The 18,432-nt window shown below is 38.0% G+C and overlaps 1 protein-coding gene across 1 annotated transcript in view; it reads right to left on the bottom strand.

Annotated features, from left to right (window-relative positions):
- rragd (ras-related GTP binding D) overlaps nt 1-18,432 on the bottom strand; it is an 80,059-nt gene that overhangs the window by 43,343 nt on the left and 18,284 nt on the right. Inside the window, exons 3-5 of the mRNA XM_030045212.1 lie at nt 18,025-18,224; nt 17,428-17,542; nt 6,916-7,058 (exon numbers count right to left, since the gene is read on the bottom strand). Of these exons, the coding sequence (XP_029901072.1) occupies nt 6,916-7,058; nt 17,428-17,542; nt 18,025-18,224 (458 nt within the window). The remainder of the gene's footprint in view (nt 1-6,915; nt 7,059-17,427; nt 17,543-18,024; nt 18,225-18,432) is intronic.

Raw genomic sequence — 18,432 nt, 5'->3', positions numbered from 1 at the left:
ATCCTATCATTTGTCATATCCAGGAGGGGAAATTTTAATTACACAAAGCCAGATTAGGAGTAGGAGTTATGGATCCTAACTGGTCATTTTGCAGATGAAACTGTGGATGACACAGTGACCACTGTTGCTAAGGTGGCATGTGGCGCCATGCTACCATCTGTTTGCTCTCCTGTGTTCCCCACTGGAGTAAGGACATTGCATTTAACATGGCAAAAACATTACCTTCCAGCTCACCCCCATGCTCTCTGTGTTGGACTGGATATAATTTGTAATTTAAAATGGACTTCCTCCCACACAGCCTGCATCTAGATATAAGCTGCTTCATTCATTGATTTATTTGCACCAATATTGCGATTTTTGGTTAAATCTGTTGATTTTTTGTATTGTTTGTTAGCAGGTGCATTTGATAGCAGATGATTTCTAATGGCTGTGCTGACTTGCTTTACAGACCAAAAGTGCAGTTTGGTCAGACTCGGCAGTATGTGGCTATGCTCCCCATCCCACAGTCGCATTGCTGTGTTGGCAGAAAATAATGTTACCATGTGAGGTGGGGGGTCTACCTCTCCCCAACTGTGGGCAGCACCATGTCCTGGGAGGTTCTTTTCCAACCATTTTACGATCACTACTCTCATTACACATCCTTTATTGCCTGTTTCTGCAATGTGTTTCTGCCTCATGAAACAAAAAGGGATGTAAAGCAGTGAAAAATTGAAAAATATGTCACACTATGTCACAGGAGACTTGGGTTTGTCAGTCTGAAATGAAAGAGACATGAACACTCTCAAAAATAAAACAGTCAAAAAACATTTATTCTGAAGCCCCAGGGAGAGATCCTGACAATAGGTTTGTTCTTATAGCAGGCACTATATCAGGACAAACATTACTATACTGAATTTATAGAAGCCACACAGGGACTCGTTCAAATGCACACCCAACATGATCTTATTTCTCCCAGCAAAGTGAGGGAAATGGATGATTGATGATTTGGTGATTTGAACAACTGCGTATTTAATCGTGAGTTGAAGAAGGCAGCCTCTGCCTCCGTTTCAATCCCCAAAGCCAGTGTTCTTAAAACCTAAGGTAATTCCATCTGTAATGCCTAGAAATGTGGAGGGAACTTAACCTTAATATAAACTATACATTCTATTTCAGGCCTCATAACTCATATTGCAGATTGGATTAATTTTTGCATCCCTGCTACATTCACGCATATGATGCTATCTAACAGTATAGGCTCTATTATATTATCTCACCATGTAGCAGTATTTAAATCTAACTATGGGTAAAGCAACCTCCAAGACTTGTTATTGGAGATTTAACACATCCTTAAACCAAAGTGAAGTGTTTTGTTCCATGACAAAAGAAGCTCTTCCAGTACTGGCTTGGGAATCAAGATTCTGCTGTATCGCCAAATATAATCTGGGAAGTTCCTATGGCGATAATAACAGGTTACATTATTTCACTTAGCATAGCACTAATGAGGAAATTAAATAAAGAAAAAGGGAAGTGAAGGAACACTGGTTGAAGATTCTACTTACTTGGGTAAAATGTAACTACCACCGTCAACAGTTTTCAAGTATTTTATTTCTAGGATCAACATTAGCTAGTGCCATATAGCCATTCCTGGGGTCTGACAGTATACTAGATGACACATGGTTAAAAAGGCATTTTCCATTTTTATATAAATTACAATACACAACACATTTTCAACATTCAAAGTGACATAGTACATTCCATAACTTATAGGCTTGTGGGTTCTGCTAAATGTAACAGGAGAAGCAAAACATCATTAGTTCGTTTGCTCAGCTATATTGGATGTTCTTTTAATGTTTTTCTTGAATCATTGAGTGTATCAGTAATGTGAACTGGTAGTAGGTAGACCCTGAGCATACTTGTCTTGTCTGACAATTATATTTATTGTTGGAATACACTACATGGTCAGAGACAGATTCGTGGAAATTAAATTCCAATAAAAAAAAAAAAAAAAAAAAAGTTGTGTCTCTACTTGGACAAGCAACTCTTCATCTAGGATAAAACAGGGAATTTACAGTGCCTTGCGTAAGTATGCATCCCCCTTGAACCTTTCCACATTTTTTCACATCACAACCACAAATTTAAATGTATTTTATTGGGGTTTTATGTAATTGACCAACACAAAATATATATCATTTTGAAGTAGGGGGAAAATATTACATGGTTTTCAAAATTATTTACAAATAAAAAACTTGAAAAGTGTTGATTGCATATGTATTCACCCCCCTTCACTGTGAAAGCCCTAAGTAAAATCCAGTGCAACCGATTGCCTTCAGAAGTCACGTAATTGGTAAAAAGTGTCTACCTGTGTGCAATTTAATCTCAGTATAAATACACCTGTTCTGTAAAGGCCTCAGAGGTTTGTTAGAGAACATTACCAAACAAACAGCATCATGAAGCCCAAGGAGCTCATCACACAGGACAGGGATAAAGTTGTAGAGAAGTATAAAGCAGGGTTAGGTTGCAAAAAAAAAAAAAAAAAAAAAAAAAAAAAAAAAAAAAATATATATATATATATATATATATATATATATATATATATATATATCCCAAGCTTTGAACATCTCACGGAGCACTATTAAATCCATCATCCGAAAATGTAAAGAGTATGGCACAACCGCAAACCTATCAAGACACGGCTGTCCACCTAAACTGACAGGCCGGGTAACAGGTACATTAATCAGAGAACCAAGAGGCCCATGGTATCTCTGGAGGAGCTGCAAAGATCCACAGCTCAGGTGGGAGAATCTGTTCACACTATTAATTGTACACGCTACAAATCTGGTCTTTAGGGAAGAGTGGCAAGAAGAAAGCCATTGTTGAAAGAAAGCCATAAGTAGTCCCATTTGTAGTTTGCCACAAGCCATGTGGGAGACACAGCAAACATGTGGAAGAAGGTGCTCTGGTCAGATGAGACCAAAATTGAAACATGGTGGTGGCAGCATCATGCTGTGGGGATGCTTTTCTTCAGCAGGGACAGGGAAGCTGGTCAGAGCTGATGGGAAGATGGATAGAGCCAAATACAGGGCAATGTGTTAAAGTGTTAGAATTGCCCAGTCAAAGCCCAGACCTAAATCCAATCGAGAATGTGTGGCAAGACTTGAAAATTGCTGTTCACAGATGGTCTCCATCCAAGCTGACTGAGCTAGAGCTATTTTGCAAAGAATAGGCAAAAATTTCAGTCTCTAGATGTGCAAAGCTGGTTGAGGCAAACACCAAAATACTTGCAGCTTTAACTGCAGCGAAAGGTGGTTCTACAAAGTATTGACTCAGTGGGGTGAATACTTCTGCATCCAAGAGATGACTGCTCTGTTGTCCTAATTATTGTTTTTCATTCATTCATTCATCTTCTAAACCGCTTATCCTCACTAGGGTCGCGGGGGGGTGCTGGAGCCTATCCCAGCGCACATAGGGCGAAGGCAGTGAAACACCCTGGACAGGTCGCCAGTCCATCACAGGGCATTATTGTTTTTGTCACAATAAAATGTATTTTGCATCTTCAAAGCACTGTGCATTTTGTGTCGATCAAATGGTAAAAAGACCATTTAAGTCAATTTGATTTTCAGTTGGTAACACTACAACATACTGAAAAGTTCAAGGGGGGTGAATACTTATTCAAGGCACTGTAAAGTAATAGCATTGGAGTTTATTTACCAACAGTGGTCATCTGTATCAAATGCAGCACCAAAGTCCAACATCACTAATCCAACCAGCCTCCTGTCGTTTATGCTCTGTAAACCAGTTGTCTGTCATTTGTACCAGTGCAGTACTTGCAGAATATCATTCCATAAGGGCATGCTAGCAATTTGTGATCATACTGTATTTTGATATGTAGTCCTGGATTTATACTGTTTTCTCCAGTAGGTTATTGAGCACCAGGAGAAGACTAATGGGATGGCTGTTGGGACCAGTTAATGGAGTTCTTCTGTCCTTACTAAGTGGAATGTGGAAGTGGAACCTTCACCTCTTTCCAAATCTCACACACCATGCCACAAACACTTACTGATTATTGTGGGGCAGACTGGGGTTGTATGTGTTTAACTGAAATTCTAGGCTTTTTTTCTTTTCAGAATTATGGAACACCATTAAAACACAACTCTCAGGCAAAGCTTCTGATTTAAGTTTCCATTATTTACCCAATTGTGACACCTATTATCAATGATTTTACTGGAAAACGGTACTGCCCGGAATTTTAGCAAACTGCCATTTTTGGTCTGTTTCAAAAAAGATTAAATATTCTGATATATACTGATATATGTTAGCAAAGTATGTGCAGTGGAGACAATATGAGATGTGCGTTGAATATTATGGGCCATTTGGTCAAAAACAGGGATCCTACATTCATTGTGTCGAGTGGTGTTTCTTGTTTACTGTGATGGAATGGAGATAGATGATAACTTGATTAAACGTGTTAAGCTAAGATATTCTGAACTCATCAGTTAACACAAATGGCATTCTCTCCCTTTCAGACTGCTAAAACACATTGATTACCTCAAATTATGTATCCCTTATAACAAAAATAAAGTAGAACTTAGTTAATTGGGCAGCCCTTTAAAATTGCTTCTTTGGCATGATTAATGTGTCTCGCATCAATGTGCATGAATATTCTATCTCAGATATGTTTATCTGTTTTTGGAGTCTTCCATGTCATTTACCACTAGTTTTTTTTGTTTGTTTGTTTTTTTCCCCAAACGTTTAATACAATTATAGAGAACAACAAAAAGTCCATGGTGAACTATAAACTGGCCAAATCCAAAGATGTGGAGGTATATCTTTACCAATTAACGGTCTACACAGGTGAAGAAAATGATAAGCTGATGATAAGCTGAAAGAGACAGGACTCGTTCATGTCTCTGTCATGTCAGCCAAGAATGTTGAACCACCTGCTGTTTATTTACAATATAAATAAAATAAAATGACCAAGAATATGCTATTTTTTGGAGAGATAAGATGACACTTGAAGATATCTGTTCATATCTCAGTTTATTTTCCCACAGCACCCAGCACAGATTTTACCACACATTTGTCAGACTTTTTTGTCTGAGATTGGAGATTGAAGAAAATCACTGGAATCTGACATTTTGCTATACTCCAAATATCTTTAAAATGTTTAAATGAGGAATTCAATGTCTCTTGCAAGACTTTCTTGAGGTTTATTCAACTGTGACATTTTAGAGAGCCAGAAAAAATAAGGACAGTTGTGTTTAAAAATCTCAGAAGTGGGAAAGCAATTTATTTCCCCAACAGCCAGCTGGGTGTTATTTCTGATATTTATTGTATGTAGGCTAGCATGGATACCTCCTCTTATGACCAATTAAGGTGGATTTGGTAATGGGAAATTGGGTAGAAGTTTGGCAAGGGGGAGCGGGCTACTATTTGTGACAAGTTCTCTATTAAATGTAGCTATATAAATGTGCAATGGCAAATTCCTCCAACGACATCCAACATCACGCTTTATCTTTATGGAACTTTCCCCTGTTCCTTCTAGTTTTGTTCAAATGTGTCATAAAGAAATAGGCAATCCTCTAGAAGAAAGTCCATATGCACATCTTGAAGATATTTGATAGAGAATTCCCCCATACACCTGGCCTATATTTATAGTACCACAGCATCAATGTTGTTCTTGATTCTGACTCTGTATGCTTATTGGACATGCTACCATGGCTTGTCAAAAAGGGTGTCACCCACGCATACAGTATCTTCTGCTAATCCTCAGGCCGCAGCATCTCTATCCTTAGAGAAACTCACATATGATCTCCATCAAAGGACCAGCTTGAAGGAAGGATGCCTGATGGTATAACACTGTCCCATTGCCTAATGGCTAACTTGAAAACTTCCTGCTGTGGTAAATTATTGTGTACTATGTCATGCAAATTTTAGCCCCATTTATTTTTTCTCCTTCCCTCTCTCTGTCTGTCTTCATCTTCTCGTTGTTGTCACTTATATAATGATATCAATATAATATCACTATATTGCCCAGCCTTAGACATGAGACTAGACATCATTTGGGATTTTGGATATTGTGATATAGCATAAGTGTTGTCCTCATTTTATAGACTGTAGTACAGTAAAGGGATGACATTTTCAGAGTTTAATGGACTTCTGTAGCTGTTCTGTTATTTGCCTCTACGTGCTTGGTCATCAACACATGAGTAATGAGTGATTATCACACATCTCATTTTGTGATAGCACCGACAGTTCTCCTTACAATATTGTCACAATACTTGTATTAAGGTGTTGGGTCAAAAATATTAAGATACTCAATTTTGTCCATATCGCCCAGCCCTACTTGTATCATATTTTGTGAGTGGGTTTTGTATTGCAGTCTCTCAGTTAAAAGGGTATTATTAAAAGTTAATTAAAAAACAGGAATATCATGTGTCTGAATCACAGTTGAAGTTCCATTAGTTGGTACACTGGAATATTCCCAACTAAGTGTTTTTTTTTTCTTCTTCTTCTTCTAAATATCTATCTCTTTGTGCTATCATAACTGGGTTGTGCCATAAAATTACAGCTAATGTAACTATAATACATGAAATATTATTGAGTCTGTTTACAGACACTAACAGCAAAAAGCACTACATGGCACTAAAACATCATAAAATGTCAAAAATTACATTGTTCCTTTTTAGTATGAAATACCACCGACATTAACGGACAAAAAAAAAAAAAAGAGTTAACAGCTTGCCCAACACTTGAAAGTCTCTTCATATTTCTTGTGAATGTTTTTTGAGTCAAAAGGCTCATCAATCGTGTTGTTGCTAGAACTACACATATGCTGCTTTTACCTAATATTACAAAAGTTTATGTAAAAATGATGGACCGTTAGAATCAAACATAGATAATGTTATTGTGTTTTGCCTTGAGTGTCTGTCATCTTACCCGTAGATGCAGGAGATGTCAATGACCACGTCAATCATGTCGCAACACAGCTCGTACGTCTGCATATCCACTGGACTGCTGTCTGTGGCGATGTAAATCTTACTGACCACATCAAATAAAAAGGCCTTCTCGATACCAGAGTTCTGACAACAGACACAGAGACAAGACAGAAGGAAACTAAGTTTTGTTTAAAGCGCTTTCCATGGCTATTTGTACAGTAATATTAAAATTGTGTATGATATTTCATACAAACAAATAGACAACTACTCCTTGATAAACATGGATTGTGCTGTTTGCTCCATTGGCACATGCCAAGCACCATTTTTTACACGAGAGCTTGGGCTACACATCTGATCATCCCTGAAGCTTCTCCAACATACTGTATTTTCACCACCTAACAATATATATGACCAAAATAAGTTTCCGCCAATTAAAAAATATGAATAGCAAAATATAATTTCCTAGAGGCCACAGCACTTATTGTGTGCAATTATATTCAAGCTTAGGCTCTTGGGACACTGAGAGAGGCTCTTTAAAATCTAACTGATTTCAAACTAGCCCAGACCTTACTTCTCCAGAATAAGTGCATTATGTGTCAGGTGCATTACGTATTATCTCAGGATGGACAATGAATGTAATTTAAGCTGCCATTTACTATCATGTATCATTAATGAGAAACTTATTTATTGTACTTTCTGTCATACATTCAACTATTCCTCCATAAGAATAGATGCTACAGTGTTTTTTCTGAAAAAACGCCAGGAGTCATTTTTCCCCAACAGTAAATTAGGGAAACTGAATGAAGCTGACAGCTGCAGGCAATACAGAGATATCACTGCATTAAGTGCAGGTATGCAAATTATACGCAAATATTGGGTTTTGTTGGGAAGAATTCACCCCAAAACACTTGAACATGGTTTACAAAACAGTATGTGGCAACGTACATTACATTCCTGGTGCATTTTCATTACTCTCATGGATCACTGGCCAAACGCAGACAATAAAATATCATGCTGAGATACAGCCAGCATGGCTACAATGTAGTTTGATAGGAGAAAAATTTGTAGCTATCTATGACATTAACGATCAGGTTTAGTCAGTACTTGAAGATGCACTAATTAGTAAGGGCCAACTGACATGAGAACTGTTTAGACTGAACTGACAAAAAACAAAAACAACAACAAAAAAAACACCTACATGTAAAGCTCTTTGAGACGTTAGAGAATGATATTAGGCACTAAATAAAGCTGAACTTGAACATAATAAACATGTAAGTTGATGGCTGAGTCAACATGGTTCTCAACATCGGCCCCACTCATTAATAGATTACGTGCTTAATCCACATTTTTGGTCAGTTGAGTCTAAAGGATCCTCACTTCAATCAACCATCTGCAATTCTGCATGGTGTACCTTTGAGAATCAAAGAGCGATGGCATTTTTCTATAGCCACCATGTTGCATCAGCATCCAACAATCAAAAAAAAATCCATCACAGAAGAGATGGAAATAGCAGTTTCACAACCTACAGTACTCTCAGTTGACTAGAATGGATCGGAGCCAGAAGACATGCTGTGTAACTTTTGGCTTTTTCTTAATTGGAAAATCTCTTGGTTGCTTTTCAAGTTTTTGAAGGTGGAACATCCAAATAATATCCGCTGCTTTGCTCCAAGTTCATATACTCTGGTGGCTTATGAAAAGGTATTCTGGGAAACACAGGAAATCAATAACTCAAGAAGTGGACAAGACAGGTTGAGGGAAAACACTAAAAAAAGTTATTTAACACACTATATTGCAGAATAACTCGTGGAATGCATTGGAAATGATAAAATATAACAGTTAAAGAGTGGGTGGAACTCAGACTCATCTGTTTTACGTGAACCTTTAATACTCTGACTAAGTCTTACTATTGACCCAAATATATCAGAACATTACCCTTCTCAGTTTAACTGAGCATAATAGCTTTGTGCTAACAGAAGGGGAACGAATAATGATCCCATAGTTATCTGTGTGATCTTCTTAAGGCTCCTGACAAATAACCTGATCAAGTAACCTGAAGCAGTTATACTTGACAGTATCCATCAGAATATACTCATCAAGTCAAGGTTTAACAGACAATAAAACCAAAAATGATATCAGTATGATCTTTCATGTTGAAATGCTTGCGCTTGTGCACACGCACTGCATGACCGTGCATGAGATGATTTTGCAGAGGTGACCTTTGTAGCAAGATCTGCACATAAATAAATAAAATTTAGTGGATACTATTAATAACGTATATTACTTGGTAACGGTAACTGCGAAACACCTCCGGGAAAAACAGTTCAACTAAATGCAACTACACAAGGCAAAAATATAAATAAAGCACTGCCTGTCACCAGTTAAAAAACAACATCTGACAGGCAGTAATGTATGAATAATTAAAGCAGTCTAAAATACTGCAAGTACATTTCCACTGAGAAGTGTAAATTGTCACCTGTTTTCGTTAATTCCTTTTCTTTATCGGCATGATATTCAGTTAGAAAGAACAAATCCCCCATTCCACAGCATAACAAAAGAAAGTTTTTACTTTAATTTAATCAAATAAAAAAAAAAAACACTGATGGTAAAACATGCCCTGTCCAAACTCAAAATCTGAGAGAATTTGACGCACTTTAGATGGATAGAATTGAATGGACATTAATCCTCGGTGATTCTGTTAATTGATGTCCTCACTCTATGACCTTAGTCGATAATTTAAAGCAGCAGATTCCAGGAATCTAGTGTGTTTGTCTGCTTAATCAAAGAAACACTGACAGGATTCAGGGGCATAGTTCCATAATTCATGAAACATATGGGGTGATTTAACTAATCAGTTCCTGTAATTCCTTGGGTTGTGATGGCAGATGACGTTGAACATGACGAAAAATCTAAACTCCCTGGACATTTCCAACATTGTGTTGTGAAACACAACATTTTAACCCTGCCTAACAATAGTGCAGGGCTAAATAGAGGGCAATGTCAGTCTGTCAGCTGGTCTGTCGGTCAATCCATCCATCTGTTCACCATGTCATCTGGTGCTTGCAGTAACATTACAATTGCAGTTGGGAGACTGTTAGACTTCACTTTTAGCAGGGAGAGGTCACACACACCAAGCAGCCCTGCCTACCACACCACACTTTAGCACACTGGCTGGCTGTTGGCTTTGCAGAGTTACCACACAATGCTCATTCACAGAAACTCTGACTCTACTAGTGAGGGGCGATATGGACTAAAAATTTTATCACGATAATTTCTGGCATTTATTGCGATAACGATAAAAGTGACGATAAAAAATATAAAACAATTCAACTCCATCTTTTTGACTACAAATCTATCACCGCATTCAGTCTTGAGAACCCCACAAATACTGCTCAAAAATAATACTTACTGTAGTCAAATACGCTCCTTTGTAATCACCGCTTTTTTGCTAACTTTGCATATGACAGATGTTTGCTCCACGTCAGACTTACTGTAGCCAAACCAGTTCCAGATAATCGAGCTGAGGGCTGTACTACGAAGGAGGCTCAACATACCCAGGCTTTGTGTTCACTATCAGGCTCAACAAAACCTAAAGCTCCAGTCAAAGTTAAGTGGTATCACGACGGTGGTTATCATCAAGGTTTGTTAAGTCCGGCTGTCAGCTTTGTGCTCTGTGCGTGTTCACAGAAAAGGGGGCATTTTGGCATCATATGATTCTACTTCCGTGAAAAATGGACCGTTCACGGGCTGCATATTTCACGCAAGAGGAGCAGTTTGTCCCCATGGAAAGCTCTGAAAAATTAAAAAAAAAAATTAACGCTAAGAGCAACACTGTGGCCGCACATAAGGCGAGAGAGGAGTGCTGGCAGAAAATTGCTGACCGAGTGGATGTGTAAGTCAACACTGACTCATTATATTCTATATATTCATTCAGTATTATGAATTTTAGTTTAGAAATATGTAACTTCAGTAGCTTTATGGGAGTGCTGTCAAGGAATTGTAGGTAAAGCCTGAGGTTAAGTCAGGTGACTGAAGGTGTGTGTGGGTGAGCCTAGCAGTGTCGGTTGGTTACCATGGTTACATGACAATTTTGACCTCTATTTACGCTGCTTAGAGCTACTTGTGAGTAGTTTCAGATAATTGTTCGTTACATTTGAAGTTTAACTAGATTTATGGAGCCATTTCTGTTGATGTTTGTTCCTTAATTGTTAAATCTTTTTTTCTAAATAGAAATAAGTGGCGTTTGGAGTGCGTTTGAATCACCACGGGCTGCTCCCGTCCAATCATCACCTTCGGATGCCGTGACAGTCACCGTTATTAGCCTACATAAGGTGTTTCCTTTAAAAAAGTAGGCTACTATAACAAAGTCTGTGATACAACGGAATATTTATAACAAACGTGAAGGCTACCTGCATTGTGCAGATATACTATTAGCGCCACGCACACCGTTTGCCCTACTGTGAGCGCACAGCTTCTATCCGTGGCATTCCTGACACTTGGCTCAACAAGTGAGCAAATGTAGCGTATTCCCTCAGATGAAAATCTGTACCGCTCATGGAGAATATCGTCAGGGATCCGCACGATCCCTAAATACTCTTTGTCTCCGTAATGAGCCACGGACAGTCCTGGCTCCCAGCTCCACCGGATCATCAGTGAACGGTGACGCCATCTCCGAAAGAGTTAAATGGTGAGATAGCGCCGCTTTTATATCCGGGCAGGGTTAAACTTGGCTCATAACCTGGTCGGGAACAGGTTATGAGTTAAGCATAAGTTACCATGGTGATCTAGCCGGGTTAAAAGAGAGCCACCTTCGTGATACAGGAAAGCCTGGCTTTAGACTCAACATACCTCGTTAACCCACTAAACCTGGTTCGTAGTACAGCCCTCTGGAGCCTCGTTTAGCAAGGAGCTCTTCGCTATCAGCCCCGCCTTCCGCCATGCTTGTTATAGTGCTACACGTGTGAGCTGCCGGCTGCCAGCGGCAATTGCGTTGCGCACGTAATTACGTCATCAACAGGAGTTTATCGTTATTATCGCGAGATGACATATTCTTACCGTGGGGAAATTTTTTGACGATATATCGCAAACGATAACATATCGCCCATCCCTAGACTCTACACTATAAAATGTAGGTTATGAGTCATAGGAGAGATCACTAATGTTACATTTAAATGTATTCTAATAATTATAAATACATTTTTGTGTAATTTAAATATTTTTTGTGTTTTGCTTTTTTTGGGGGGCAAATCTTCATGTTTTGAGAATTTGTGAGTTTCATCTTTTGCCCAGCAAGTTCACATGATTTCTCTCAAAGACATGGGGGACATGGAGATGCACAAAATGGCAAAAAAATGACCCAAAATGACCCCAAAATAGCAAGAAATCAGTGACAGTTTACAAGAAAATTACTGGAAATGTTGCAGCAAAAGAAACAACAATTATGTATATTTACAAGGTCAGATCAGTGATGGTGGATCACATTTAAATGCTTGAACACTGAATGCAGCCTAAACTATACTACGTTTTGCTGAGGACCCCTGGGTGTCCAGCACCCCACTTGAAATTACTATGAAACTTTGGGATGCACCCAGCAAGTCTATTTTGCAAACCACATGCAGCAGAACACTTGAGCACAGATGTGGACTCCTCTGTTCCCTGTTAAAAGACTTGTGAAACAGGGCTACGTAGGACTGATGGATGCTCACTACCTCTCTCACGACCAAGATTCAGCCCGGGTGACGCTGGAGTGGCACACCTATTCCAGGAAACCTGATAACTCCAATCACTGTGCTTAGTTTTTCTACAGGCAAACCAAATTTCTGCTAAAACCTGTGACCTCATCTGGTTGGCCAACTTCGTGGAGATGAGAAGAATTTCAATTACATTTTCTCCCACCTCCTGCACCGCAGACTTATTAATAAGACATATTTTTATTCGTCTTAAAACTGCTTGTCTTGGCATTTTGTTTCATGATCAAACTGATCTTTCACATCCCAGATTGCTGACACAGACTACAAAGTAGGATTTGTTCAGCATGGGTTTTTGATGGTTACTACCGAGACATTTTTGAACTGAAGCCAGTATTTTTTGTATTCAATCTCTAATTGTGACTAATCAAGCCAAAACATATCCATTTTCTGTCATAATTTCTCTTATAATTTTATTCTAAATAAAAATTATGACAATTCTATTATAATTAATACAATAACTCATAATATTTTGCTTTGGTCATGGGCAGCGGCAGGAGTATTAATCTAACGTAAATGTCTTTTTGAACAGTGATTATTTGAGCAGACAACTATACACAGAGAGTAGGCATTAACTAGTATTGATTTTTCAGGGCCCATACAGATACCAATCATCAGTAATCAAGAGAGATAACTGGTATCTTAGAACCTCTATAAATTTGCAGTAAATGTTTAAAATGTTTAACAGTAAATAAAGTAAATGTTTAACATCACATCAAATTACAAGAAAAATACAAAAAAAGCAAAAAAAAAAAAAAAAAACACTAGGCAAAAAAATCTAATTACAAGAAAATTATATAATTATTAGATGCAATTAGATATTTAAGGAACTGATCAGTGGTTGTGACAGGCATCTAAATACAGACACAGGGCATGTTAAGATGCCTTTCATAAGCATATAAATAAAACTGTAGAAATCCAGTGAAACTTGCACTGAAAATAAAAATTGCAACCCTTCTGTCCTATGTAATGGCAACACGTTACAACTAGCCATATTATGCAAAATGTTGCTGCGCCTGCTCGCTTTTGTGCTGCTGCCTTTTAGATGGAGAGGCAGTGTCTGAGTCATTTTATGTCAACCATAATGTAAATCAAAATTATGCTACTGATTATTGAAAAACTCTGAAAATCAGCCCTGGTAATCATGGCAGGACTGTTAATTGCTTGACTGGCTACCAGAGAGAAACACAGAGATAGATTAGAAAATAGTATAAAAGAGAAATAAAAAAACAAGTCATGAAAATAAATTAATAAAAAGTGCTGCTCACTGGTACCAGCGGTTTGCATACTTACAAAAGATAAATTCAGCAGCGGACATGATGAAACCTCGCCGGCAGTCATAGAATACATATTGTGTATTTTATTTTCATTACTATACCTTCACAATGATTGTTACTTGTGCCCTGTTATGGCAAAAGTGCAGAGGTAGAGGGAAATGTGGTGAATTTGCATATGAATATGAGCACACAACACGTCTGCCAGCCAGGGATTTGGCAGTGTGTTTAGTCAAAACTGCCTGCCTTTATAGCTATAGTTGTTCCGTGACTTGGAAATTTGATTGTAACAGTTTTGTTGCATTTCTTTTAGTACTGATGATGGCAGCACAGATCCCTCCTGCTCCTCCTCCCTCACCATAGGAGAGCTACCACAACCACAAACCCCAGGACAGCGTACACAAAGCACATGAGCAGTGCAGATTTGTCAGCCCATCTGATCCATTATTATTCGGTGCATCATAAGACAACAAGGTGGTGTACAACACCATTTAAACCAGTGTTAATTTTGTTGACTACAACTATGACAGAAACTATTCGTCCACAACGCTTTTTCCAGGAAAAGGAGATGTAAACTAAAGAAAGATGAACATTTGACAAAAGTAGTATCATGACATTTTTGTCAATGAGATGAAAAGGCCAGAAACCCACAAATGAAAACGCATCTCCTGAGCTCAGTTTGGAAGGAACCCAGCTATTAGTCATTAGTTTGCACTGGGTACAAAGGTGCACACCACTGGATTCTACAGGTCTAACCAGAAGGCACATGGAGCAAAAATGAGCTGCACTTCACCTACATGTACCTACCTAATATGTCTTTGAAACAGTCATCTATTGGGAGGGGAAAAAATAACTGACATATGGACACACTTTACTTTTGATATTTAGCACGTAGTCAGGCTGCGCGATATGGACAAAATCAAATATCACGTTATCTTTGACCCGATATAACAATATTGTAGGGGCTATTGGTGTTTTCATCAGATATATACATGCAAGAAAGTTTTGATAAAGTCAATAGTAATGTGGATATGATGACCAAGGACAGGTAGAAGCAAATAACAGAACAGCTACAACAGGCCAAGTTCAGAAAACTGTGTCCCTTTACTGTGAAGCAGTAAAGGGACAAAAAAAAGACTATTTTTGGGCATTTCTGCTTTATTAGGCAGTCACAGAGGGGAGAGACATGCAGCAGCTCCACACCAGGCCACCACCTGATGCAGCCTTTTAAACCTGGAGTCTCATACTGCAATATCCATGCCTCATCCAGACTTAACTACATAGAAACAAAAGCTAACTTGGATAGGAAATACATGAGGCTACAAGGGGGTATGTAGTGCAGTCTATGTAAAAAGGTCATTAACAAACAATAACGTAAAAACAGAGAAAATGTGAAAAACTTTTTTGTAGCATTAACCTAAAATTTGTAGTTTTAGACTAAAACAAGACAATGACTAATAATTAAAATGCTTTCAATATGACTAAGACTAAGACTAAAAACTGAATAAAAACTGGCTGTCAAAATTAATAGTGATTTCAACACCTCCTAAACACTGCACCAACACACTCTTTCAACCCTCACAAAGAACTGTGATGGCTGAAAGAGGTGGAGACCAAGAATATGCAGTTCAGGCAGACACACTCTGTGGCTGTTACATAGACACCAACCACACAACGCACTGTGGTTTGCATGGAAGTGCTGAAATGTGGTGTGTCACTGTGTCTTATTTTAGAATCGCTTTGCAGATTGGCATGATGATTAATGCCTTCGCACAGTGGAAAACAACTATTTTTGAAAAGCCTTGAAAACACCTGATGTGCTTCAGCTCAGCAAATGAGGCTCCAGTTTTAATTTTATTAGTATTTATTTTATTATTATTATTTATTTAATTTTATTGCAACAGTGGTAAGACCTGTGGGTGCTTACACTAACATTGTTAATGTAGATTTTCATTTTTTTTTTTTTTTTAAACATAAATTATCAAAGAAATTCTGTTTGCTTTTTTTCTTGTTTATGATTTACGGCATTATAGTTGTGTTATGATATGCAGAATAGCTGTGTTATGATTTTGCATATGTTAGCAGATATCACTATATAGTATTTTTCTTAATTTCATATAATTATCATAATACCAATTTTTCCCATATGGCATAACCTTACTTGTCAGGGCAGAAAAAAAGATAAACTTTCCACTGAGATGCTGGATCACGATGATAATGGATGGCAAAAAGAGCAACACAAAATTCAACACACCTAAATGCTTGGATGCCTCCTTTTTTCTTTTTCTGTATTCATGCAGTTTTGTGTGCAATTTGATAAAAATGTCAGATTAATGTCAGCAAGTATATCTGTCTGATTGATATTTAGCTGAGTACCAGTGTTGTTTCCTTGTATCAGCAAATCACTTTACCAGTCAAACCATATGACAAAGCATCGGTAGCAATATCAACAAGATGTCAAATCATGTCAAGATAACACAGAGCTGAAATTACTGAGACTTTATCATTCATTCATCCGGGTAGTCCGGATGCCTGAGGCATGTGCACTACAAGCCCAGTTAGTAATCCACTCATGTCAGTGGGAAAATTCAGTTTTTACAGGTTTGTTTTTGTCCTTGGAGGACAATTATAGTGCAGGGCAAAATTCAGTAACATGCATAACAATATGCATACCAATATTTGTGTAACATTAATATTTCATTTCTGATTCATGCAATGCTACCAGTCTATCTGTTACATATCACTGCCACCTGCTGACTGCAATGCAAAGTACAGAAGCACATGCATATATGGTACATAGAGTCCAATTCATTATTAGGGATTTCAGAAACATACAGCATCCAGTAAACAAACATATTCTATTAAAGACATACAGGAAAGACTGAGCAAGAGACAGTTACATGTAACAGAGGTCCCAAGTGAAAGCCAGGACGATAATGTTGCAAGGTGTGTATCCAAGTAATTTTTAAATTGGGGTCCAGGGACCCACAGGGTCCTTGAGAGGTTTCCAGACAGTCCTCAGCAAAATGAGGAATAGTTCAATGTCATTGTCATTTAATTCTGTAGATAGTGTTTCAATGCAGAAAATTTGCAAAAAAAAAAAAATTACACTGTATAGTAAATAAATATGTACATACATACATAAATGCAAAAGAAAATTAACAAAAATAAATACATAATCACTTGAAAATGTGTGAAAAATATTGCAAAAATAAAAATAAAAAGAAAACTATTTTCAGATATTTATAATTACTATTTGTAATTAATGAAGAGAAATAAAGAGAAGTAAACTTGGGGCTCCAGGACATGAAGAAGTTTATAAACCCCTGTCCAAGCCAAATGAACTGCCAAAACATCCCAAAGATGGAGTTTCTTAAGCCACAGAGGATCACCTAATATGGGGACCCAGCAAGCCAACAAACAAACCTACATTCCTTATACGTGTTATCAAGGTGTCCACTTGGTCATAACCTATTGAGCAGCAAGATTACTCACAGATATGAAGATGTTGAGTAGGTTCTCCAGTGTAGGCAGCTGTGGGATGAGCTTCTGGACCACTTTACTGAAAGCCTCAAATATGGAGTGGTCATAGATACTGGTTAGGTAGAAGCTGTAGTGGTCAAAGAAAGAGTCTGAATGAGGATGATTACAGTACTACTGCAACAAAGCACTTTGATCCTGTATTTCCAGGGGGGGTTTTTTTGTTTGTTTTTTTTAACCTTTATTTCATTCTAGGGAAGCACACTGAGGGTCTGAGGTCCTCTTTCAAGGATGGCAATTATACCAACAAGATGAGAAGACAAGAGGAAAGCACAAGGGGCACTCCATAAATCAGGAATAGTTTCATTATACGACAATTTAATTAACTACAATTATTAATAAAGCAAATGTATACTAACAACTACTAACAAAGACTAAACAATGACATTACTCGCAATGGGGTTATAATGCTGTAGTGTGTTATTTTGAGGTCCATGACATGAAAACACCTGACAAGCCATGCTTTACAAGACTTATAAGATAGAGACGCCAATATAGACTCAAAGTCCTATGAAACCAAACAAAAATTCAAAACCATCACATAAAACCCACCTGAGATGTATTCGCTCCAAGCCTGCATCTGTTAGGTCATCATTGGCACGTTTGTGAATGTCCCTCTGCTTCTCAATCTTATGGTCATCTGACAGGCCATCCACTTTATGGATGAACACCTCAAAGTTGATGTCTGGATTGACTTTGTATGCTCTGGTCACCGTGAGATGCAATCGACTCAACGCCTCCACATAGTCGTCCTGTCATGAGACGGGGGTGAAGAAAAGAATCCAAAGGAACTTAAGGAACAATCACATCTATATTTTGTGCTCTTTGGCCTGATCCAGAAAAGACTGCTTTGTTTTGGGATTTGATTTGTCTATATTCACACTGCCCAATAACACAAAAATCACAGGAGGCATTCATACTGTGCTGCTGGTGATCAGTTTGAGTCCCAGGAATTTTAGG

The sequence above is a fragment of the Myripristis murdjan genome, chromosome 22 (assembly GCF_902150065.1).
Source record: "Myripristis murdjan chromosome 22, fMyrMur1.1, whole genome shotgun sequence".
Lineage (NCBI taxonomy): Eukaryota > Metazoa > Chordata > Actinopteri > Holocentriformes > Holocentridae > Myripristis > Myripristis murdjan.
This window is presented reverse-complemented; position numbering and strand designations above follow the sequence as displayed.